A 27,863-nucleotide genomic window follows, 5' to 3' on the forward strand; every position below is an offset into this window, starting at 1 on the left:
GATTCCAGAACTTGCAATTTTGCACGTCGAGCAAGAATTATTCGTAAAACAATAAAAAAATACTGACATTAAAATATTACTAGTGAAGCACAATTAAAAAATAAGATTATTAACCCAAAAAATTAACGTTTAATGCAGAAAAATGATCTTTCTGAATAGAATTGCTGTCCTCACTTGGAAAGAAAAGTAGTGTCTAGACTACGGAATTTCACTACAAATATAATCCAGTTGTTAATGCATCAAAAGGTAGTTCAGAGGAGTCTGAATTGAAACTAGTCATATTGTGGAATATGTTTAAATTATAATGAGATGTCTAATGGGAATATTCCACAGAATCTAACAAGAAATTTTATCTTTCACCTGTTATATTGTTCCTAGCATTTTTGTGTAAGATCTCTCTTCAACTTCAGCATTTGAAATAATTTATTCCATTTGAGAGTTCAAATGGAATATTAGGAAAATTATTAAAATGGAAAAAATTATCTGCATTTATACACTAGCGATTTCCCCTACAAATATTTGTGAAACCAAAATGTCATGGACTCTGAGTCTTCTGTAAAAAAAAGCATTTTTTATTTTTATTTTTATTTCGTTTTTATGTATCACATTATTATCATTTCTTAATTTCATTGCTTACTTTTTATTACAGTATATTTAATTATTATTGCATTCATATTATCTTAAAAATCATGACATTACTTGTTCTATTTATCATATTATGGATTCTCATTCTCATTTCTTACATATCAGCATTTCCCCAATGCAAGTTCATAACCTCACCAGCCGGCTGCGAATTGAAATTCCTAAATTATCTTGATTAAAATTACTTTGACTTTCATTTCGAAAAGCTTTATCGTTATCCAAGTATGACATTTAATGACCGAACCCTCTTTCAGCCTTCTCAATACCATATTTATACATTTGTTCTCCTAAGTGGTTACATTCACTGACTAACACTTTCTTGCTCTCTTCTACTAGAAGAACTTGTTTTTCACTATCAGCATAAAGTTTGTTGAAGAGATCAATAAACTGTACCTGGGCATCACTCAGTTGCTTTTCTTTCATCGTGACTTTCTTCTGTGTGTCTTCAAGCGCTTGCTGAAGCACCATATTTTCACTCTGGATTTGCCCTAATCTTTCTTGGAGAGATTCATTTTCCAAACTGCATCTGCTGAGTTTTTCCTTTAACACTTGATTTGTTTCTTCAAGTTGCTTTGCCTTCTCTTCAGCATGGTTCAGTTCTCTCTGTGTGTTTTCTACAATATATGTCTTTTCTCTGAGGGATTCATGGACATGGCCTAGCTCATTTTCTAAACACTTGGCTCCACTTTCAGCCTGAGAGAGTTCTTCAGAAAGGAAAGCATGGTTCTCTCTTAAACTAGACAAGTCACTGTTTAACTTGTCCTGTACATGAAGCCACTCATCTCTTGCTTCCTGAAAGGAATGTTCAAGGGCTATCTTGGACGCCTCACTTTGCTCATAATCGTCAATAACAGACATCAGACGACACCTGTATGATTCAATTTCTCTCTCTAGTCTCTCTGTGTTTTCTTTTGCATTCTCCAATTGAGAGTTTAGCGCTGCATTCTCAGCTTTCAGAACCTTTACTTGGCCACTGTATTGAAATCGGATTTTTTTTAATGCTTCTCTATTCCACTGTAATTCCTGTTGAAGCTCCTCATTCTTCTCTTTCAAAGCTTCAGTTTCTTCTCTGTGGTGCTTTCTGTTTCGCTGATCCTTAATTTTTACTGTTTTTAATTCCACTTTGTGCATGGTAACTTCATACTGTATGATGTCCTTTTTCTCCTGCAAATATTTTTCCTTTACATTCCTAACAGGAACCTAAACATAAGAAAAAGAAAAGAAAATGTTATTCAAAATAAAATGACTTATTCGGATATTTCCTTAAAAATTCAAAGGAAACCCCAAGGGGCCAAGAAGCATAGTGTATTTAGAGAAAAAGTTAACTGAGGGACTTTCACCTCTTTCCCATTTCTATCAATTTGCCGAAAGAATACGACTGAAAACTGCTTCATCAACCAGAAGATTTGGACACCATTTTTGAACTCACAAAGCTGTCTGTCTTTCAGTAGATTTGGTTTCCTTTTCTCCATACATTCTGTCTCACACTGATGATTCTATCTGAGACATGTCAAGGTTTTTGGAAAGGACTTTCAGTACATCATCTCACCTAAAATTTGCACCACCCTTGTGAGGGAAATATTTATATTCCTTCATATTGCTAATCGTGTAACAGAAGTGCAGTTCACGCACGTAAAACTGTAGATTGTTCGAGCAAAAAGGGACACTACTGATGAGTTAGTACATCATTTTACAAATCAAGAACCAGAAGCCTAAAGACAGAAAATCATTTGTCGAAAGCCATCTGGATGGCAATGGACTGAAGCAGAACACAAAATCTTGGAAAAGTCACCCTTACATGCAGAGTTTTAACAAACTTCAGACAGATATTTGTAAAAACACACACACATATATGTGCATGTATCAACGTATGTGTACATGTATATTTTTGTGTGTGCATATACACATCCACACAGGAACAAATATATCAATACAAATAAATATATAAATATATATTTACATGTCTATATAGATAGACAGATAGACAGACAGATAGATAGGTAGATAGATAGATAGATAGATAGATAGATAGATAGATAGATAGATAGATAGATAGATAGATAGATAGATAGACAGATAGGCAGATAGACAGATAGATATAGATATACAATAGGTAGGTATTCAGCAATTGTTCTTCCAGTAGGGCTGCTAACTCAACCAAATTGCATCAAGTAATGTTTGCATTAGGAAAAACATGAATGGATTACTACCATCTGCTCTAACGTGCAACTTTAGTGATCTCCCTTTTATAAATGCTTACTGGAAAATCGTTCACTTCGTAGTTGTTTAAATTCTACCGTTTGTTATATATGAAGTTTCTCTATTTTGTGTTAACTTCCACAGAGACTGAAAATTCTTCAAGGAGACAGTGCACGTCTGACACACAGTCTTTTATCCTGCTCAGGATCTATCACAGTGTTGTTCACATAGACAATATTCACTAGCTGATGAAATAACGTTTGAACAAGGAAGAAACTGTAATTTCACTAAATTCTTACATAGTGAAAACTTACACGATCAGGGAAATTACACAAGAAATGGTGCCAGTTTGGCCAGAATGCCAATAAAATGACCTACTTCTTGCTGCCAACGATGGACTCTAAGTTACTGCTTGCTTGGTATACCTTCCAGGAGTCAGTTCACACCTCGTTTCTTGACTGCAACCTGAAGCCAAAAGCTTATGAAGGTTCATATTTTAATCCAAGTCTTTCAGAAAGAAGGTGAGAGAAATGAAGACAAGAAGTGATAGGGGCGTTAATTGGGAAACAGAACTTATTTCATTCCAGTGCTCATTTCTGACACCTTGAAAAATTTCTCAAGCATGCACATTGAAGAGAAAAGTCATTTTCAGAAGAATGAGATTGGAATTCATAATAGTTTCTTAACTAAGCTAAGTACACTGAAATTAGCCAGGTTAAGAGAACTCTTTTGCAGTATTAGGAGATGTTTATCCAAATGTGGGAGGCAGTATGATTTGTATATAATGGACAATGGTCTTTATGCTTTTGGAGCAGGGAAACTAGCATTTCCTAAGTGTCCAATATGTGCCAAGAATAAAGGCCATAAACATAAGAGATTTACAATAATGATCTCATTTGATTCTCACAACAACCCTGAGAAGTATGTACTAGTATTATCCCCATTTTGTGGCTGAGGAAACTGAGAAAAACTAAGTGACTTGCCTAGGATCACACAGACAGAATCTCTGGACACATTTGAAGTCAGATTTTTCTAACCCCAGACCCAAATTTCTCTCGCTAATTCCCCCAACATACGTCTAAGTGGAGAAATAGCTCATCATCCCAAGTTCTTTTATTCCCTGCTTTGGCAGAGATACTTACTTACTTTGCAAGTTATGATGACTACCAGGGTGAAATTGCGTTTGGAAGAATCTCAGAAATATCCCTTACTATACGTTGTGCCTTTCACCATGATGATTAGCATACAGAAATACATGGAAATGTGGGAAAGCAACTGACAATGGAGAAAGCTATTTGATAGTATTAAAGGGAAGAGGCTAGAAGAATTTAACTGTCATGCTATTGTACGCTTAACTGCACTTTCATTTTAATAATTTTGAAGAATGATAATAGAAACTAAAATACTTTTGTATTGAATTTGTACTTTTGACATCTGGTAAATTGAAACTTTATAAAAAAATCAGACTAGAGAAACTCAAAGTACTTAAGCCCAACCATTACCTTGGAACAAAGTTAATTTTAGGTAAACTTGCAACTCCTGGCAAAATCAACAGAAAACACTGAGTTTCCTTGTTCCTGTTTTTCTACTACTAGTGCTACCACTACAAGTACTACTATCACTAGAACTACTAGTACTAGAACTACTACTAGTACAACTTGTACTAATAAAAACAATAACAATTTCTTCTGCTGAAAGCATGCTTTGAAAACAATGTTCTATCGAAAATAACGAAGTCTAAATTATCCCTGTCCTCAAGGAAATCTATGATACTTGGGCAAACAAGAGGTAGAACACGGAAGTAATAGTTTGTTAGCAGATGTGAACAGCATAAAGCAATAAATACCCAATGAGGTCATATCATGTGAAAAGTGGATTTCAGGAGATCCAGAAATCCATATGGGTGAAAAGTCCGAATGGCACTATGGCAAAAGAATCATGCTTTTGGAATGCACAAGCATGCTGGAGGTAAAGAGTCGATAGGTGTTTGACGGGTAGTGCAGATGAGGACGTGTAACTGTGTGTAAGCCAGAAGAAGAGTGTGAAGAAGGTATGGAGCCAGAAATCTACATGGTGAGATCAGATCGATGACGTTAGAGGATATTAATGAAATCATCCATCTCATTACTTAAATTCTCAATTGCATTTTGCAGGTACAATTTACATATTTACAAATTGTGAAGAAACAACCTTTTCCTGTTGTTCAAGGAGAAGTTTCAACGTAAGTAAACAAGTAATTTCTACTCCACAGTATTGCTTCGCGATTAAAAGAGAAAATAATGGTAGAGGTCTTTCTAAACATAAGGAATCATAGAAATGATTTAGGCATTATGGGTCCTTGGGAAAACACCTCACTCTTTCTGTAAAGACAGATAAACCAAATTGTCAAGGACATTATGAGTGAATATTTGTGTTGAAATTGGTGTGCACACATTGTGGAGTTTGTAGGTCTAATTCAACTCAACTTAATTGACAGACAGAGCGTTCAGAAAATTTATACTGTTGACGAGAAAAAGGGAAATGTCACACTGCACACAATTTCCATTCATCAGGAACAAATTATTGATCTTTTTGCATACATACTTTACTTTTGGTTTCATCTACTTGCTTCGGTAGTTTTTCCTTCTCTTCATAATTCCTTCGATAAAATGATGTGACTTGTTTCGAAACTATTCTCATGGATTGGTAGTTGCCGGAAACAGGAACTTCTCGCTGAAGATTTCTTTCTCTGGCCTGAGAGATACATGTCCAAATTATTTCTATTGCTGATTTCAGAAAGCAGTATTAGCTCATATGAAATAAATATCATGTCAAAATTCACATCAAGAGTCATTATAGTTCTGCATGCAATTTAATTTCATCAACATATTCATAATTTTCATAGATTTGCGGTATAAATATCTTAGATGTTATTTAACAAAATTCCCGCATGTTGCACATGAGAAAAACGAAACTCCAAAGAGGTTAGTTGAGTTACCCAAGGTCCTAACGTTAGTCGTTTCTAGGGAAAAAGATTGACACTTGGCTCCTGACACGAGAAAGCTCTTTTGATTATTCTACTCAACCTTCATTTAGCATGGGTCAAATGAGATCTTTCTACTTGCTCAAACATTCAGCCTGATTTCCCATTGCCTGTTTTCTGAGCATAATTGTATCACCTCAAAAGTTATCTGGGGACTAAAATATTGTAGGTGAGACTCACATGGAAGGTAATGGAAGGGGGGGGAGGAATGTATACTTTTTTGTACTTGATAGACACATTAATGGTTTCCCACTCCGTTTTTCAGAAAAGTTAACTGCCTCATTTCTATGCACCAACCTTTAGAAAGAAGAGGACATCTACAAGAAACCTTTAAATTTTCCTTCCTCTCATTGTTTAACTCGGGGTAAGGAACGTAGGTACTGGTACGTATGTCAGGCTTCGTAAAAGACCTTCACATGAATGATGTGCTTTGCTCAAAGCCACAGTGAGAACCACACATATGGTCACTAGCTGCTGTTCCCATCTTCAAGAGTCTTTGATAAGCCTTCAAAGAATTCCTTTTCCTGTTCTGATAGGAATTACACGCCTGGTTTCAGTCCATCGGCAAAAAAAAAAGGAAACTGCGGAAAACATGCTAGCTCCTCTCCCGCTTATGCATATATAGCACATTACAAAATCAGAGTTTTGTACCTGCAGACGTATTCATTCATTCACATATGTGTATAAGCAAATATACACACAGAGATACAAGGTCATGTATTTATGGACTGTTATACTACAGAAATTCATCTCTGCTTTCATCATAGTGCCAGGCAAGTTATTGCATAAATTATGAATACCAAATGAAGCCCCAAATCAAAAGAAATCAAAATGTTTTCTCCTATTAGACAAGTTGAAATACTTTGTGAAACTAAATTTAACTAAAGTCTGGTAAGTTGTTTTGAAGAAAACGTAAGGCTAAAAGAAGACAATATAAAGTTGAGAAAGTAAAATGGGCGCAATTCACTGAATTCTTACATGTTAACTAAATTCTACCATTCAATGACAAGATAAAATTTTCAAATTTTTTAGATGAAATTATTACCCAGTACAATATATGGTACAATGGATGCTCATTGTATATATGATAAATCACAGAAAATGAGAGCTGCTATTAGACTGTGTAAAACTGTTCTTATTCAACAACTAAAAGGCAGTGATTCCAGAACTTGCAATTTCGAACACCGAGCAAGAATTACTAGTAAAACAATAAAAAGTACTGAGATTAAAAAAAAAATTGGTAGTGAAGCACAATAAAAAATAATATTAGAAACATAAAAATTAACCTCTTTGTGAATAGAATTACCGTCCTAAATTGAAAAGAAAAGGAAAGTCTAGACTCTGGATTTTCACTACAACTATCATCCTGTCATTAGCATTGCAAAGAGTAGTTCAGAGGAATCTGAATTGAAACTCGTCAGAATGTTGAGCATGTTTAAATGCTAATGAGATGTCTAATGGGAATATTCCACAGTATCTCAAAAGAAATGTTATATTTCAACTGTTACATTATTCCTAGCATTTTTTTTGTAAGACTTCTCTTAAACTTCAGCGTTGGAATTAATTTATTCCATTTCAATATTCAAATAGAATATTAGGAAAATTAATAAAATAAAAAAATTATTTGTGTTTATACACTAGCGATTTCCCCTACAAATATTTATGAAACCAAAATGTCATGGCCTCTAGAATTTCTTCAATCAAAATGAGTCATCTTATCTACAAAAGCATTTTCTAATTTTAGTTTTATTTGGTTTTTAAACTATATTTTATATGTCACATTATTTTCATTTAAGTTAACTACTTATATTTTATTACAGGATATTTACTTATTGTTGCAATCATATTATCTTCAAAATCATGATATTACTTGTTCTATTTATCATATTATGGATTCTCATTCTCATTTCTTACATATCAGCATTTCCCCAATGAAAGATGATAACCTCACCAGCCTGTTGAGAATTCAAATTCCTAAATTATCTTGATTAAAATTACTTTGACTTTCATTTCAAAAAGCTTTATCTTTGTCCAAGTATGACATTTAATGACCGAACCCTCTTTCAGCCTTCTCAGTTTCATATTTACACATTTTTTCACTGACTAACACTTTCTTGCTCTCTTCTACTAGAAGAACTTGTTTTTCACTATCAGCATAAAGTTTGTTGAAGAGATCAATAAACTGTACCTGGGCATCACTCAGTTGCTTTTCTTTCATCGTGACTTTCTTCTGTGTGTCTTCAAGCGCTTGCTGAAGCACCATATTTTCACTCTGGATTTGCCCTAATCTTTCTTGGAGAGATTCATTTTCCAAACTGCATCTGCTGAGTTTTTCCTTTAACACTTGATTTGTTTCTTCAAGTTGCTTTGCCTTCTCTTCAGCATGGTTCAGTTCTCTCTGTGTGTTTTCTACAATATATGTCTTTTCTCTGAGGGATTCATGGACATGGCCTAGCTCATTTTCTAAACTCTTGGCTCCACTTTCAGCCTGAGAGAGTTCTTCAGAAAGGAAAGCATGGTTCTCTCTTAAACTAGACAAGTCACTGTTTAACTTGTCCTGTACATGAAGCCACTCATCTCTTGCTTCCTGAAAGGAATGTTCAAGGGCTAGCTTGGACGCCTCACTTTGCTCATAATCGTCAATAACAGACATCAGACGACACCTGTATGATTCAATTTCGCCCTCTAGTCTCTCTGTGTTTTCTTTTGCATTCTCCAATTGAGAGTTCAGCACTGCATTCTCAGCTGTCACAACATTTACTTCTTCACTGTACTGTACTCTGATTGCTGTTAATACTTCTGCATTCAACTGTAATTTCTGTTCAAGATAATCATTCTTTTCCTTTAAAATTTCTATATGGTTTTCTTTGTCTCGATCCTTAATTTTTAGTGTATCTACTTCGAGTTTGAGCATGGCATTTTCATCCTCTAAGATTTGATTTTTGTCGAACAGATATTTTTCTTTCTCATGGCTGTCAGGAATCTAAACATAATAAACAGAAAAAAGTGCTACTCAAAATAAAGTTATGGATGCTGATTATTCCCTAGCAATTCCACATAAACGCCCAGGTACCAAGAAGCATACTTTATTAAAACAAAATTAAAATGAGGGAGTTTCCCCTATTTCACATTTCTCTCAGAGTCAGTTTTCACAAAGAACACATTTTAAAAGTGCTTCATTAATCAAAAGACATGGAGTGTACTTTTACGTCTACAAAGCTTATGTTTTATTTCCTTTGCTCTTTCAATTCTATTCCACCCTTATAAGTCATAAATTAAAATACTTAATATTTTCAAACTGCCTCTTCTATGTTGTGTTATTTTACTCATTTTCAGTGTTGTGCAATCACTTCTGTATATCTTAGATTCTTTTCCCTTTCCCCCAACTCCTTTCTCCTTTTCTCTCCACTTACTCCCTTACACGGTGTATGACCTTATAGAGCATCAATATCTTGTCTTATATCTTATCTAGTATCTTGTATCTATACATACATTCCTATTAAGTGCATTTTTACCTTAGTTATACTCCCTAGAAGAATTAAAATGAACGGGGGAAACCATAAAACAAAATGTAACAGAAAAGACAATGCTGTGCTACATTCTGCGATCAAATTTCATAGTTGTTTCTCAGCATGTGGAAGGCATTTTGCTTCAAGAAGCCAAAGGGAATTTTTTAAGTCCTTGCAATGCAATGACGTACTACATCTACAAGAATATTTCCTCACACACTCTGGTTGTTCCTGCATACAACATTTTCCTGGTGCTGCTCCTGTCACTCATCATCAGTTCACATAAGTCCTTCCAGGCCTCTCTAAAGTCTTCGTGACACATTGCCTTTGGTGGTATTCAGCAAAGTACTTCCCATACATTGTCTCACCTAAGCCTTGCCACACCCTGATGCGGGAAATATTGATATTCTCCTCCCCGTTTTACAGATTAGAACTTAGGTTAGGATACATTATTGAACAACCTGTCCATTATCACACTCAGTAAGTATCAGCAGCAATATCTCAATCCAGGTCTCTTCAGACTCCAAATCTAGCACACTTTTTTCAATAGCTTATTTCCTTTCAGCAGTTGATATTAAGAATTTGTCCTAAATGGAGACTCCTTGCCCTGGTACAATGAACTTCACTCCAGAACAATGAACTCATAAGTCTTATGTTTCTTAGTAGAAGTCTTACGAATAATCGATTTTCTCATGGATCTGTCGCATTTTCATAGCATCATTGATTTAAAACTTTTAGAAGTTATCAAGTTGAAATCTCTCATTTTAGGGAATGGAAAAGTCAGGCCTAGAATGTGGTCCCCTACTGATGGTAACCTAGTCTTAACCATGACATGTTAAAGAAATGATGAAAGAATTATTGGGGCCAAATAATAAAATATGAGTATTGCACTCCCATCACAACCAAACTCCTCCAGGAGCGTTGGATCCCGTTCAGGACCAGTGAACAGAGTTTTGTCCAATAGCTTAGAAGCTGCATTCTATGATATCTTTTCTAAAAAGCCAGAAGGAGAGCATGAATTGGTAACAGGTGAGTTCAATGAAGCACTCCAGTGTGCAAGCACCAAAGGACTACTAAGGGCCAACAACCCAAATGATTTACTTCAAACAACTGTTGAAAAAGAGAAGAAAATGAAAATTTCTAATTTTGGCATTTGAGAAACTTGTGTTTCTATCATGCTGAGCAATGATGAATGTGAGCGAATGGAGGAATTCATGGCCCGGATAGAGCCTTATGTCAGAAACCTAAGTGAAATTTATTTCTGTGGCAAATACTTTTATTCCTTTTCTTTAATGAAAGATGAGGGAGACAAGAAGGTGAAATAGAGCAATCTATTAACATATATTTCAGAACCCTCACTCTCTTCCCTGAAAAGTACAAGAAGATGAAATCCCTTAATCAAGGAAGAAAAATGGTTTGTGTTTGAGGTGTCACCTTCTACCTAGTTGCATTCCTTTCTCTCTCCAAGCTAGGGGTTAGTGACACTGATGAGCTGCCCCTTTCCTATGTCCAGAAAGGGAAGAGGCACTGTTGTGCACCAGGAACGTTTTTCAGTAGACGTACAGTTGGGTCTCTGGAGAGATCATTCAATTAAAACAAGAAGAAACGGTCAAGCAAGTCAAACAGTATTGTGCTGATTTTGATAACGAGCTGTGTCCTGAACTATCTGTTGAAGACAGATGGATGGGACGGAGGATAACAAAGATGTCCCAAAATGAAGAACCAAAATCTGAACTTTCAAAATATGTAGTTAGATTTGAAAATGACCAAAGTAAATACCTCAGAAGTCTGAGTGATTTTGGAAGCAGTTGTTTTGTTTTCTTTGTGCTTCGAAAGAAGATTATTGAGAATCCCACTTTGCAAAGCTATAACATTTAGTTCCGGAAAAAGTGGTCCTTGAGTTTCCTTTAGCTCTTCTTCGTCCTGCTTACAAGAAGTTCATAAAATTTTCATCATCATTTTCCTTCAACAGTCAGCAACAACATTTTACCTTTAACTGGAATACAGAATCCGACAAAGCACGGAAACTAACTTTAAAAATTCAAAGAAAAACAGGCTACTGAAAAGGAAAAGCAACAAGAAGGAAAGCATTTCAAAGTTGGAAAGGAACCTCAATCACTCCTCAGGGCGATCCATACCCAGGGTTAAGTCCCTAACTCTTACAAGCCTCAGCTTGAAGTCTTCACAGGTGAGGATAGATACCATATCTCAAGTGAACTCATTCGATTTGTGGATGGTTCTCTTTGTTGGCAATTTTTTCCTCATTAATCTTAAAAATGTACATTTGTGCAACTCTTATCCATGGCTCTTAGCTCTTATCCTTAGACTGAAGCAGAGCAAGCTTCGTCCTTCTTCCACATGACTCTCCTTCAAAAACTTGAACATATAAGGATCAATAGCTCTATTTTCTTGAACAGATCCTCACAAGTCACGGTCCCCAAGGCCCTTCCTCATCCTGTTTGCCATCCTGCTTATTAGCGAGCATAATTCTGTGGAAGCCACAAATGAGTTAAACAACATAAGCCTATCTACTTATTCACTTCAGAGTAGAGAGTGATTTTCACCTTCTCTATTTTGGAAGCTATACTTTTCTGAATAAGATGCAAAATTTCACTAGCTTTTGGGTTCTCAAATAACATCAATAAATCAACTTTAGTTTAGAACTGGCCACGGTTCTTATATCTTTTCAGGCAAAATGCTATCTAAACCTATTTCCCCCAACTCATACGTATCAACCTAATTTTGTAACTAATTGTATAATTTGACAGAAATCCTCACTAAATATCATGTTATGAATAGGCTCAGTCCAGTACTCTGACTTCTTGAGAGTTTGCATTTCCTCCATGTAGAAAGTCTGCAATAATTTTAAGTAAATCAACACGTAAATAAGTAAAACATAAAGACCCTAGAGACCAATAAACTCTTTTGAAAGACTGAAGGATGTGTGCTAAAGTGTAGTGAAAGGAAGAGAAAAAGAGAACGAACTTGCACTTGCATTACCCAAAGAATTTTCAGATAAGGAGACTCTCTCTAAAAATGGAGAGGAATCCTCTGGAACTTATGTTGCTATCAAAGTTGAGGATAGAGCAGTGGTGTCAAACAGATCCTCCAGTACTGAGTTCTGTGGACAGATCTGGGGGACTTTGAAACCTTTGCTCAGGGGTAGGTGAGATGAACTCCGTGGCAACATTTGAACCCAGGTTTCTCTGGATTTCAGGTTAGTTCTATTCACTACGCCATAGTGATCCTCTACTGTGAGACATACTTTAAAAAGTACTAATTTCACTTTAATCTTTCATGGCTCTTTAGACTGCAATTTTACATTCTAATGCTACTGCATGGGATATATATTTTTTTATATTCATGAGTACATATCTACAAATGATTAGACCCAACTTACTTACACTAGACATAAAAATCCTAGTCCTTTCTCAGGATGAAAAAGAGTATAATGTTCACTTCCCCACTCCCAGGGAACGCACAAGTTTTCTTAACAAGAAAAGATGGAAATAGTGACTTTAAAATTCCAATTTACCTGTTTCGAATGATTTGTTTCTGTTCTCAATTCCAGGTCCAGAGTTCTGAGAGTGTGTTGAAATTCCTGTCTTAGCTCCACTTTTTCACCACATCGTTCTTTTTTTCTGAACTGGTGACTCATTTTTAGAACTAGCTTTTCTTCAGTGTCTTGCTCAATTTCTTCTTGCTTCCCGGGAACCCTAGATGAAAATTGTCCTTTTTCAATGACAATGCAGTAGAAATAAGGATGAAATACCATTGAATATACTCATCTGGATTTCTAAAGGAAAAGAAGATTAATTTATCGGAAACTGGATCTATGTAGGGAACTCCCTGTCAAGGAACTCCCTCTGTTCATGCAGAGTGGTCCGTGCTCTACACTTTTGAGTTGACCTGTTTCCGTTCCCTATAACACTGAGAATCAACGTAACTTGCACAGGCTCACAAAGTCAGGATGTGTCAGAAACTGATGGAGTTCTTGGGTGCCTGTGCTTGGACACAATTCTAAAATCACGTTTCTCTTTCAAAATCACATTTCTCCCTAGCCTCAAAACATTATCTCAGGCAGTTTCTCCACAGCGCAAGAAAACAGCCTGTCACAGCAACAACTATTATCTCCTTACCTGATACAATAGCCAGTTACAACCATAGAATTCAGAAGTTTGAACAGCTGTGTGCTGGCTGAACAGTCTGTGAACATGGCCAGAACGACATTGACTACTCATTGACCCATCATATGTTTCCTCGACTTAGATATAGGAACACTCCCTTACATTTTTCTTGTGCAACAAGATATTCGTGAGACCAATCTGGCATCCGTTAGTCTGTCCTGACCACTAGTGGACTTAGGGATGTTTCAGTCCTAAAACCGCATCTCTATGCAGTTGCCACTCCTCCTTATGCTATTTCCCTGTGAACTCTGCGTAAAATACCTGCCAGGTAGATACCAAAAGTGCATGTTCCTTTAAGAAATAACCTCTGCTTAACCATTGCCTAGTCTCACCTTGAATCATCTGCTTAGCATATTTGGCACATGTTTTCCTATAGACTATTGTATATAAACTTTACCTGTACCCAGCTAGGGTTGCAGGTTCCCTAAGAACCCTTGCTGCTGAAAAGTGTCAGAAAGCTTTACCTTGATGTCAAAAATGTTTGAGGTTGTGAATTCATTCCAGGTGACCTGCCCGTGGTACTCTGGTCTTTGCGTGGCACTTATTGCCCCTCTGCCAGTTTTCATCAAAATCAGAGGGGAACCCATTTTTTTTATCCAGGCTACTGCAGGGCATTTTAATTCTATCAAAGCTGTATCATATATTCACTTGGATGCTTTTGCTTCTTGTATTCAATGAAGAGAAATTCCATAAATTGTATGGAGCTGGAACAAAAGATCATTTCCAAACTCCCGAGTTCTGATACATTTCAAAGACGCTGGTGAAAAGTGTAGAGGGGGATGCATATGAAATTACATCCATTTTCCCATTACTATTGATTAGTGAAGTGATTTTTTACTTCATGTTGAAAAAAATGAAACACAGCTACTTGTGTTACAGTTTTCAAAATTCACTACAAATGCATCTCTACCTGATATCCACAGAGTAAAAATGAGTAAGTAGGGCTCATTCATAATACTGTTTGAATGAGGTGGTATTTTGGCCTTCCTAACCTCAAATCCTCTATCACATTTCTTCAACGGTAAGAAAAAAGCTTCCAAGGATTTGTTTAAAATCATCAGTTCCATACCTGGTGCTAAGGAGTTCTCTTTTCCATTCTGCTTTTTGTTGCTCTAAGTCAGACACCATTTGCCTTGTTTCTGATAATTCTTCCCGCAGTCCACAAATCTTGTTTTCTAAACTCTTCACTTTCCTGGTGAGTAATGGACAATGTCCTTTTTTACGTACCACTGATCGATCATATCTAAGTATTGCATCTTCATTTTTCACAAGTTTAATAAAATCTGTACAGAGAAAAACGCAAGTCAATAAAAATATGAGTATTTTGAAATCCGCTGAACCGTAGCAGTATACTTAGAATTCAAATACTCTGGCAATGACAAAATCATATCCACGTATAAATCCTCACATATTGCAAAATAATGCGTTGTCAAAAATTTACATTGAAGATGACAATAACCTATTTCTATGTGTGCACTGTAGGCAATGAAACACAATCTCTAAGTGACAAATTAATTGATATAAAAAAATCTGAAAGCTCAGAATTCTTCACAATGAAAGAAAAATATTTGTGAAAAGGAAATATTTTGAGGTGTATTCTGGGTGGGACAAATAAGATTCATCCAAGGGATTATATACTTAATATCTACATAATGAAAATATACTGAATTATTTTAGAAATATAAATATGTTTTGCTTTACATAATTGTATGGAAACACTGTTTCCTCTTTAGAGATTTACAACATCAATAAGTATGTAATATTCACACATTGAAATATCCATCCTCACTTATTCATTGGCGAAACCTCTGGTAACTTGAAACACCAGAGGAAGGTCAAAAATGGTTCTGAGCACTAAAGAAAATAGCTGCCCCTTTATTCTTGAGAGACATATGGAGTCAAATTGAGACCTAATCCAGAGTTAGAAATGTTCGTTATGTCGTTACAGTTTCAACGAACTTGATTATTGGGTTTTCCTTGGTAACTTCCAATTCTTCATATATTCATTCACTGTTGAACTGAAGTGAGGCAACAAGAGAGAACCCAATTGCTGGATGTAGCCACACTGGAGTAGAAGCGAAGCTGACGCTGAGGGAACTGGTTAGCTCACCGATTCAAAGAAAAGAAGGTACTGAGGCACAGGGAAGTTAAAAGACTTGTTAAGATTCGCACAACTGGAACGTGTTAAAGGCAGAATCTGAACCTAGCTATTCGTGGCATCGTGTCCAGTGCACTATCCTATATGCCATGCTGAGAGAAGAATTATAAAAACTAGGCAGAATATTTACAAGATGTTTGATATTTGGGGCCATTTTATGAAAGATTATCATATTTTGACTATTCTTTTCATGAAAGAGTTCACTCCTTGAGATCTTTATACTCGTAGTCAGTTCAATCTCTTCAATAGTTCTCCTATTACCAACCAATATTAATAACACAGATTATATGATATAGCACTTAGAGGCTTACAAAATACACCTCCTCCGACAACAATCCTGTGAAGTATGACATTTTATACGTTATGAAACTGAAGTTCCACGTTTAAGTGAGTGCACTACAGACAAAATCAAGGCCCTGTGCAAATGTGTAATATCCTAACTTTCCATATTTAATTCTTACAGGTATATATTGTCCAGAAAAACTGGATTTTTCAGTGTCACTTTTCTACCTTTCTACTCAGAGTTTCCATGGTTGAAAATGTTCATTTCATCTCCCTATTTTCCCATGATCTCTACCTACTGAATTCATACTCATTCTTTAAAAGTCAACTCAAATGCTACCTTCACACACAGGTTATTTATTTTGAAATGTTGATAGTCTTTCCCCCACTGAACCTCAAACAGCAATATGACTGTGCTTCTCAAACATACATATATATATATATGTATATATATATATATATGCATATATATGCACACATATATAGTACATATATACGTATATGTACATATACATATATATATGAATATACATGTTAATTTTTGAGTTATCTATGTAGGCTATATTCCGTACTAGATTGCACATTGAATGAGGAAACTTATCTAAACTTTGAATATTTAGCACACAATAGGTACTTAGTCATTCTTTGGTGAAGGCCTGCCAGAGATTAAGCTGACCTCTACTTTGCTATGAGAAAATGGGTTAGGACTTCAGTGGTATCTTCTTGCATACACACACATCTTTGGTTTCTGTTGAGCATTGTTATTTTCTTAGGAAATTGTAAAACGTTCTTACCATCACAACCAACACTAAGTTGTTCCATCACTAACAAAACATTCTTATAGTTTAAGGCAGGTAAATCATCACCCTCTGTAGCTGTGTCAGAAGACTGAGTGAGGTCATCACAATTGTTTGCATCCATCTGTACTGTGTCCTGTAAAATACATGACAGCAGGGGAAAATTAAAAAAACAAATATTTAAACAACAATGGCTAACATTTCTGTCGCACTTTAAGATTTTCACAAAACTTCGTGGCATTCTCACAACCATTTTGTGAGACAAGCAATATTCATAATCATTTTACAAATGTAAGGTGGCTTGTCCAGTATCATAGACTTAGCTAGGAATCCAAGGATGGATTCAAAATTAGGTCTTATTGACCCTACCTAGTATGCCACCTAACCCATTAGAAGCTACATTATTTAGGAATCTTGTGAAAATTATCATATATATATGATAGCATGTATGATATCATATAATGTATATAAAATAACCATATATAATCATATATTATTATATCATATGTATAATATATATAATCACGTCTTCCTGATTATAAACATTCTTCTTTAATATATAGGGAGAAATGAAGTAAATTCCAGCTTTATCATCAAATTTCTAGCATTCACAATGGACATATTTGACTAGGAGACAATTTCTAAAATTATTCATTTTCAAATTAACTATTCCTATTCGTTGTCACTGAAACATGCATTATTTTCTAAAGTTATTGCAAAAAGCATTGAAAAGTAAACCAAGTTATGAAAGTCTTGCAAGCAAACTAGCATGAAAGGCACTTTGCATAATACAAAATATCAGAAATTGGAATATTATTATTACATACCTGTTCCAGGTCACTTTTATCAAAACTTTCTTGACTTTCCTCTGATGATCCTTTAAATTCCAATTATTGGGTTAAATGGGCATTAATGTTTAAGTAACAGGTGATTTTATTCAGAAGTATTTTTCTCATAGAAATGAAACCTCCCCCTCTTATCAGCAGTGGCAATCAGGACAGCTATAAGTTATCCATTGTATTCTCTTTTCAAGAAAGGAATGAATATAAGAAAATTCGATTTCACTAATCATGCATTCATCAAATTATTCTGTAATCTCGATCAACTGCTACATATTAAGTAGCTTGTGAGATGTTCATTTTATACCAAATCACAGGAAGCTGTGAGGATTGATTTATGTATTCATTCCAGGTGAAATTGTAAAATTTGAAAATCTAGGGGGCGGAGCCAAGATGGCGGAGTGAAAGCAACGACTCACCTAAGCTCCTGGAAAAACTCCTTTGGATATTTCTCGGGGGAGAGTCTGACCAGACTTTGGAGGTGTAGAATCCAGTGGGAGACGGACTTTGACAGATTCGGAGCCCAGGCTGGACTGGAAGGTCCAAGGGAGGGATCTGTTCCTCGGGGGTAAGAGCCCGGCTCACAGCGCAGCGCGGTCGGCGCGGCAGGGCGGAGGCGACCCGAGGGGCCCGAGAGTGGCGGGCGAGACCAGCGGAGCAGGAGATAAGCCAGGCCGAGCCAACGATATCAGCGCAACAGCCTTTGAAATCTTCAGCCTAAAGACGGGACTTCAGTGGCTCACTACTTGAACATCCAGAAGCTGGGATGCCGGAGTGATCAGTAAGTGCTCTCCCCTCCCCCCCGATGACCGTGAGGGAACCATAAAATTCTTCCCCAGATTGATCCTGGATCAGTGGGAGCAGCAGAAAGGGGCGAGTGGTCTCGTAACACCAGAGGCTGGAGAGGTGGCAAAGGGGGATTCTTCCTACCGTGGTGGAGGCTGTCTGGAGGGACAGACGACCCAGGGCAGAGAAAAATTCGCACTGAGACCCAAGCAAGCCTCAGCCCGGGAGACGAGCCCCAGGAGGGGCGGGAACACGCATTAGCCTCTAGGCGTGCCCCAGCCCTCCAGGGGAAAAGGGAAGACAATAGGGAAGCTGGGATCACCATCCCCCTGGACCTTGCCTTTGCCTCAGGCCAGCTGAGGAGATAGCCTGAGACCAGACCACACCTCCCACACACCTATCAAGCTAAACCCAGGGTTGATCTGGGAAACAACAACAACAAAAAAAAAAAAGCCTGCTTTTAGCCTAGACAAACATCAACTCAACTTAAAAGATCTGTATCTTCTGACTGAAAGAACCAAAAGCTACAACACTCAGCCAACATCATGAATCGGAAAAAGCAGACGAAAAGTGAAAAAACCATAGAATCTTTCTATGGGGATAAGGACCAAAACACAAACACCAAAGAGGTCAGAGCTGAGACTGTACTTCCATCTGAAACCTCAGATGGGACTATGAATTTCTCGCAAGCACAACTAGATTACCTGGAACGTCTGAAGAAGGATATAAAAGAAAAACTGGCCAATGATTTTAAAACCATAAAAAAAGAATTCACTGATGAGAACATCAATCTGAAAAAGAAAATTGAAGAAATGGAAAAGGAAGTTCAAAAATTAACTGGAGAGAATAATTCCCTAAAAGGAAGAGTTAAGAAAACGGAAAAGGAAACTCAAAACCTAATAGGGAAAATTGATCAGATGGAAAAGGAAACCCAAAACCTAACTGGGAAAATTGGTCGAATGGAAAAAGAAGTACAAAAATTAAATGGAGAAAATAGCTCCTTAAAGGGAAAAATTGGCCAGATGGAAAAGGAGATGCGAAAGCTAACTGAAGAAAACAATACGATCAAGATTAGAATTGGGCAAGTAGAAACTAATGACTCAATGAGGCAACAAGAGTCAGTCAAACAAAATCTAAAGAATGAAAAGATGGAAGAAAATCTAAAATATTTAATTGGAAAAACAACTGACCTGGAAAATAGATCCAGGAGAGAAAATCTAAGAATTATTGGCCTGCCAGAAACCCATGATGAAGAAAAGAGTCTGGACAATATCTTCCAGGAAATCATCAAGGAAAACTGCCCAGAAGTACTAGACTCAGAGGGCAAAATAGTCATCGAAAGAATCCACCGTTCCCCACCGGAAAGGGATCCCAAACTCAAAACCCCAAGAAATATAGTTGCCAAATTCCAGAGCTATCAAGTGAAGGAGAAAATACTACAAGCAGCCAGAAAGAAACAATTTAAATATCAAGGTCACACAGTCAGGATCACACAGGACCTTGCAGCTTCTACATTAAAAGATCGAAAGAATTGGAACCCGATATTCCGTAAGGCAAAGGAGTTGGGACTCCAACCGAGGATCAACTACCCAGCAAAGTTCAGCATAACATTTCAGGCAAGGAGAAAGTCATTCAACGAAATAAGGGATTTCCAGAGCTTCCTGACCAAAACACCAGAACTCAATAGACAATTTGATCTTCAAATGCAGGTCTCCAGAGAATCATAAAAAGGTAAACAGAGGGGAAAAAACAAAAACAAAAACTTGCAACTCAATTAGGGCAATCTGTTTACCTCCCTGTAAGGGAAGATGATACCTGTTAATCTTGAGAACTGTGCAGCTATTATGATAAAAGGGATATATGTAGAGGGAACGGGCATAAAGTAAATGATGTCATGGCAAAAATATGATTTAAGTATGAGAAGGGAATGTAATAGGAGGTGTGGAAAGGGGGAAGCAGAAAATGGCAAATTATATCACAGGAAGAAGTACAAAACCATAGTAGAGGGAAGGAGGGGAGGGAGATGAGCATTGTTTGAGAGGTACTCTCATCTGATTTGTTCAAAGGAGGGAACAATAACCTTAAGCAGATAATCCTAACTAGCTATATAGGTAGTAGGAGGGGAAGGGGGAAGAAAGGGGAGGGTGGCTAAAAGGGAGGAAAGAAGCAATAAGAGTAAAGGGGACCAAAAGGGAGGGGGGCTAAAAGAAGGAGGGAAAGGCTGCAGGAGGAGGGGGAGAAAAGTGAATACTATTGAGGAGGGGAAGGGATACGGGAGAGTTAAAAGCATAAATGGTGGGAAAGAGGGTGGAGGGAAATACACAGATTGTAATCATAACTGTGAATGTGAATGGGATGAACTCTCCCATAAAACGGAGACGGATAGCAGAATGGATTAAAAGCCATAATCCAACAATATGCTGCTTACAAGAAACACATTTGAAACGGGGGGATACACATAGGATAAAGGTCAAAGGATGGAGCAGAATATATTGTGCTTCAGCTCATGTAAGAAAGGCAGGAGTAGCAATCCTAATCTCAGACAAAGCAAAAGCAGAAATAGATCTAATCAAAAGGGATAAGGATGGAAACTATATCCTACTAAAAGGCACCATAGACAATGAAGCAATATCATTACTAAACATGTATGCTCCAAGTGGTATAGCATCCAGATTCTTAGAGGAGAGGTTGGGGGAGTTGAAGGAAGAAATTGATAGCAAAACTATACTAGTGGGGGACCTCAACCTCCCCCTCTCTGAACTAGATAAATCCAACCTTAAAATAAACAAGAAAGAGGTTAAGGAGGTAAATAAAACTCTGGATAAGGTAGATATGATAGATCTTTGGAGAAAATTAAATGGGAATAGAAAGGAATATACCTTTTTCTCAGCGGTACATGGAACATTTACAAAAATTGACCATGTACTAGGACATAAAAATCTCACAATCCAGTGCAGAAAGGTAGAGATAATCAATGCATCCTTTTCAGATCATAATGCATTAAAAATTACATGTAATAAAAGGCCATGGAAAGAGAAACCAAAAATCAATTGGAAACTAAATAATCTAATTCTAAAGAAGGATTGGGTTAAAGAAGAAATCATAGAAACAATCAACAACTTCATTCAAGAGAATGGCAATAGTGAGACAACGTACCAAAACTTATGGGACACTGCAAAAGCAGTTATTAGGGGAAGTTTTATATCTCTGAATGCTTACATAAATAAAATAGAGAAAGAGGAGATCAATGACGTAGGCTTGCAGTTGAAAAAGCTAGAAAAAGAACAAATTGAAAATCCCCAAGTAAGTACCAAATTAGAAATACTGAAAACCAAAGGAGAGATTAATAAAATTGAAATAAAGAAAACTATTGAATTAATAAATAAAACCAATAGTTGGTTTTATGAAAAAACTAATAAAATTGATAAACCTTTGGTTAATCTGATCAAAAAAAAGAAAGAAGAAAACCAAATTACTAACATTAAAAATGAAAGGGGTGAACTCACCTCCAATGAGGAGGAAATTAAAACAATAATTAGAAACTACTTTGCCCAACTTTATGCCCACAAATTCGATAATCTAAACGAGATGGATGAATATTTTAAAAAATACAAATTGCCCAGATTAACAGAAGAGGAAGTTGAATACTTAAACAACCCCATCTCAGAAAAAGAAATTGAACAAGCCATCAATGAACTCCCTAGGAAAAAATCTCCAGGGCCAGATGGATTCACAAGTGAATTCTATCAAACATTTAAAGAACAGTTAATTCCAATACTACATACACTATTCTTGAAAATTGGGGAAGAAGGAGTCCTCCCAAATTCTTTCTATGATACAAATATGGTTTTGATACCCAAACCAGGAAGAGACAAAACAGAGAAAGAAAATTATAGACCAATTTCCCTAATGAATATAGATGCAAAAATTTTAAATAAGATTTTAGCAAAACGAATACAGCATCTAATCACGAGATTAATACATTATGATCAGGTAGGATTCATACCAGGACTACAGGGCTGGTTCAATATTAGGAAAACTATTAGCATTATCGACCACATCAACAACAAAGCTAACAAAAACCACATGATTATCTCAATAGATGCAGAAAAAGCTTTTGACAAAATACAACATCCATTCCTACTAAAAACATTGGAGAATGTAGGAATAAAGGGAACTTTCCATAAAATAATAAGCAGTATCTATCTAAAACCTTCAGCAAGCATTATATGCAATGGGGATAAGCTAGATGCATTCCCAATAAGATCAGGGGTGAAACAAGGTTGTCCATTATCACCACTATTATTCAATATGGTACTAGAAATGTTAGCTGTAGCAATTAGACAAGATAAAGATATTCAAGGAATTAGAATAGCCAAAGAAGAAACTAAGTTATCACTCTTTGCAGATGATATGATGATTTACCTAGAGAATCCCAGAGATTCAAGTAAAAAATTACTTGAATAAATAAACAACTTTGGCAAAGTTGCAGGGTACAAAATAAACCCACACAAATCCTCTGCATTCCTATATATTAGCAACAAAGTTCAACAGCAAGAGATAGAAAGAGAAATCCCATTTAAAGTTAGGGTAGACAGTATAAAATACTTAGGAGTCTACCTGCCAAAACAAACCCAGGGACTATATGAACACAATTACAAGACACTTTTTGCACAAATAAACTCAGATTTAAGTAAGTGGAAAAACATTAGTTGCTCATGGGTAGGCCGTGCTAATATAATAAAAATGACAATTCTACCCAAATTAATATACTTATTTAGTGCCATACCAATTAAACTATCAGACAAATACTTTCTAGAGCTGGATAAAATAATATCAAAATTCATTTGGAAAAACAAAAGGTCCAGAATATCAAAGGGACTAATGAAAAGAAATGCTTGGGAAGGTGGCCTAGCGCTACCAGACCTTAAACTGTACTATAAAGCAGCAATTATCAAAACCACTTGGTATTGGCTAAGAAACAGAGAGGTAGACAAGTGGAATAGACTTGGCACTCAAGATGCAGTAGGCAAGGAATATAGCAACCTTCTGTTTGATAAACCCAAGGACCCCAGCTTCTGGGATAAGAACTCATTGTTTGACAAAAATTGCTGGGAAAACTGGATAACAGTGTGGCGGAAATTAGGCATAGACCCATACCTGACACCGTACACAAGAATAAAGTCCAAATGGGTACATGATTTAGGTATAAAGATTGATACCATGAATAAACTGGAGAAGCAAGGAATAGTGTATTTATCAGATCTATGGAGAAGGGAAGAATTCTTTACTAAAGAAGAGATAGAATGCATTATGAAATGCAAAATGGATAACTTTGAGTACATTAAACTGAGAAGTTTTTGCACAACCAAACCCAATGCAACCAAAATCCAGAGGGATGTAGTAAATTGGGAAAAAATTTTTACAGCTAAGCTCGGGGATAAAGGCCTCATTTCTAGAATATATAGAGAACTGATCCAAATGTATAATCATACAAGTCATTCCCCAATTGATAAATGGTCAAAGGATATGAACAGGCAATTTTCAGAGGAAGAAATTAAAGCTATCTATAATCATATGAAAAAATGCTCTAAATCACTATTGGTTAGAGAGATGCAAATCAAAACAACTCTGAGGTACCACATCACACCTATAAGATTGGCAAACATGACAGAACAAGAAAATGATAAATGCTGGAGAGGATGTGGGAGAGTTGGAACACTAATTCATTGTTGGTGGAGCTGTGAGCGCATCCAACCATTCTGGAGAGCAATTTGGAACTATGCCCAAAGGGCTACAAAAATGTGCATACCCTTTGACCCAGCAATATCGCTACTAGGACTATATCCCCAAGAGATCATAAAAATGGGAAAGGGTCCCACATGTACAAAAATATTTATAGCAGCACTCTATGTAGTTGCCAAAAACTGGAAGTCAAGGGGATGTCCATCAATTGGGGAATGGCTGAATAAATTATGGTATATGAATGTAATGGAGTACTATTGTGCCATAAGAAATGATGAACAAGAAGACTTCAGAGAGGCCTGGAAGGACTTATATGACCTGATGCTGAGTGAAAGGAGCAGAACCAGGAGAACATTATGCACAGCAACAACCACAGTGTGTGAGAGTTTTTTCTGGTAGACTTAGATTTTTGTAATAACACAAGAACTTCTGAAAAAAAAAAAAAATCCCAATGGTGGACCTCAAGGCAAAAAGCCTTCCACACTCAGAGAGAGAAATATGGAAGTCACTCACATAATGTAGCAGATCATGTTTGTGTATGTGTATCTGTTTGTGTATCATGTTCTGATTTGTTATACGGATTCTTTCATTTATCTTAGTCTGACTACATAGCATGACGATAGTGAAAATATACTCAATAGGAAAGTATATGTAGAATCTATACAGAATTGTATGCAGTCGTGGGGAGGGAGGGAGGTAGTGGGGGGTGGGTGGGGAGGGATAAAATCGCAATTGTATGGCAGTGATTGTTAAACATTAAAAAAAATAAAAAAATTAATAAAAAAAAAAAAAGAAAATCTAAAGGTAAACTAATGAACAATGGTCATGTGTGATCATTTTGGTAGTTAGGCCAGGAGTAATCAATCCATTGGGTTACTTGTTTTTCTCAATGATGAAAGAGCAGGAGAGAGGCTTGCTAGCCTTCACGGAATGTGTGGAATATATTATCTGATATCTGCCCTCCTTTTCACTGTCCAAGTAGTAGAGTTATTTATATTCATTTGTCAAACCCTTTTGTCTGCCCTGGATCTAACCTTCTACAGAAACTGCTGATTCCAAGATTAGCAATGGTCTCTAAAGGCTAAATCTGATAGCCTTTATCCTCGTTCTTACTCTTTCTTGACCTTACATGGTCTTGATCACATACTGTTCAAGTTCTATGCTTCATGGATAACCTCCTCTGATGCTATTTGTTAGCAACTTTCATGATTTCTTGAGATAGGGTCAGAACACGTCATAGCAGACTATATTCACATTTTGACAATCTTACTAGACTGACGGAACAGGGTATTATTGTCATTATACTTTGCCTCCCTTTCAGAAAAGCATTTGACAAATTCCTACAAGTCATCTTTCTGGACAGAATAACGAACGCAAGTACAAGAACAGAATAGAGAATTACATAGAAATGGTTGTCAGAATTTCTTGGGAGTTTTTTGGATGATGTGCTTTCTCTGAATCAATATAATAACCGTGAGAGACAAAGCAATTTTAGATTTCATCAAAATAGAAATCATGTTCAGAGGAAGGGAGATATAAATCCAGCTGACCCCTGCCTTCATCAGACCACACCTAAATACTGTTCTGTGTTTTGGGCACCATCTTTTGGTACTGGCTCCTGGATCTCTCAGCCTGTATGTCCTCCTGGAGCTTCAAATTCAACATGAACAAGTCTGAACTCATCATTTTCTTTTCTCTCCATTCCAGCTCTTAAATCTACAGTCTTTAATACTTTTTATCTTTGGTAAACGCATGCCATCTTCTCAGGAATATGGGCCCGTATCTTTGATACTTCTCTCATCCATATATGTATGTGTGTGTATGAAGAAACATACACATGCAAAAGCTGCTAAGTCCCTGTTGGTTCTACCTCCATCACATCTCTCATCCTCTCCCTTTTCATCACTATCAAAGAACCCCCATTTCACGAACTCCTCAACTTTTACCTGGATTTTTGCCATAGCTTACTAAGCAGTCTTCATATTTCTGAATTCTACCTTCTCTACTTCCTTCTACACAAAGTCATCAAGTAATCTCTTTAAGACACTGAACTGGCCATTCTCTTTCTCTCAATCCTTCTGTGGTACCTTATTGCTGCAGTTCTCGGGGCTATGAAACCTTTCTTCCAAAACCAATACCCTTTCTCCTGATCTCTCACCCCTCAATTTTCCTGGAGCAGTGTAATTCTTCTCCCTTACCTTCCATACTGCTGACATTTTAACACAGTTTGTACGTTGTATCCCTTCAGAGAAAGTAAATTTCTTGAGGCAAAAAAACTGTTTGTTTTTATCTTTCCATCGTCCAATAAAGCAGCAAGAATGTGATATTCACATGATAAATAATCGTTCCTTAATAAATACTAACTTGAATTGCGATAATACATACAGAACTGAATTTATGTGCCTTTGGGAAATGTAGAAAGGAGGCAGCAAGTACAAAAATGCCACTTGAAATACGGTACTCATAACACAACAGCAAAAACCTGAAAACTGCAGGGCACATCTCCTATTAGGTGTGATTTTTTGAAAATAAAAATCACTTAATCTCCTACTTGTAAAAAAGGGGAAAATAAGACAATACCGTCAATATCATCTGAGTCATCTAAGTTCCTTTCTTCCACTAAATCTGTAAGATAAGTAGGGAGAAAGGGAAGGAAAAAAGGATATGAATATTTATGTTTTTAAAAATATACTTTCTTTCTTCCTAAATTATAGAATTAGGACACTTACATGACTTTCGTTTTTCCTGAACTCCATTTCCCAGGTTATCATACGTGAAATAAACATGCGTTTCTGTAGTGGGTTGAATGGGCTATGAAACCAATAAGAAGAAGATAGTTATATTGAAAGCTTTGAATAAATATCAGATGTAAATTAACAGTATCATTTTTATTACCTTCACATTTTGATGTCTCTCAAGAGAATCTGAAAGAAAAAGAATGAAAGGTTTATCAACAAGTGTATTTCAGCAATATAATACCATCACAACTTCCCACAAAACGAATAGGCTTGTTGGATCCCATTATGTGAATTAAAGAATGAAAGCCATAATTTGGTGTACTTCCGGTTATGGCGTTTGCATCCCAGCAATTAGAATCAATTATCAGTTCTTGAAATAAAACAAGAATATAGTGTTAACACAACATGCAACGCACATTTCAAATAGACCCTACTTCAAGGGTTTTACATATTTGTATATGGAGCAGTACATAACATGCTCCACAGTGACACATGGAAACGTGATTCTTTTGAAGGGATGGATACTCAAGATTCCCAGGGGGCTCTTATGAAGTTGATGCTGCAACACAGCATCATATCTTCCAAACAATGGCAGTGATTGATGCAATTATATCACAAGGGACCCCAGTGTGGATGATTCCTTAATTAGTTGTATAATTTGGAAATTCGCGTAATATGTAAGCAGTCACAATAAGGTACTTTCAAACAATGTATAAATGATATTCTTATCTGAGAAATAAAGAGCTAGAATTATGTTTTGAATACATCCACTTCGATGCACACTTGTAGAATAACAGTTAATAATACAGTTTCATTTCTTTCCTTACCAGTGCTGCCTACTGGCATCTCTACACCTCTGGTATCCGTTAATTTATCAGTCTTAAAAGGTTGTTCTTTACTCATGACGGAAAGTGCCGTCCACAGCCAGAGAAAGTACTAAGGAGTGTGAATTCAGAGTC

The 27,863-nt window shown here is 36.4% G+C and overlaps 1 protein-coding gene across 1 annotated transcript; it reads right to left on the bottom strand.

The window, feature by feature from the left end:
* Nucleotides 1-873: 873 nt before the first annotated feature.
* On the bottom strand, nt 874-27,807 carry LOC140522505 (ankyrin repeat domain-containing protein 26-like). The gene is made up of 13 exons (XM_072637926.1): nt 27,732-27,807; nt 27,146-27,274; nt 27,062-27,090; nt 26,896-26,977; nt 26,747-26,791; nt 17,624-17,673; nt 16,794-16,932; nt 14,629-14,842; nt 12,908-13,088; nt 11,152-11,295; nt 8,625-8,846; nt 5,425-5,574; nt 874-1,842 (listed from the first exon to the last, which is right to left on the bottom strand). The coding sequence occupies exons 1-13, from the start codon at nt 27,805-27,807 to the stop codon at nt 874-876; spliced, it is 2,430 nt and encodes an 809-aa protein (XP_072494027.1).
* Between the last annotated feature and the right edge of the window lie 56 nt (nt 27,808-27,863).

Source organism: Notamacropus eugenii, chromosome 2 (assembly GCF_028372415.1).
Source record: "Notamacropus eugenii isolate mMacEug1 chromosome 2, mMacEug1.pri_v2, whole genome shotgun sequence".
In the NCBI taxonomy this organism is placed as follows: Eukaryota; Metazoa; Chordata; class Mammalia; order Diprotodontia; family Macropodidae; genus Notamacropus; species Notamacropus eugenii.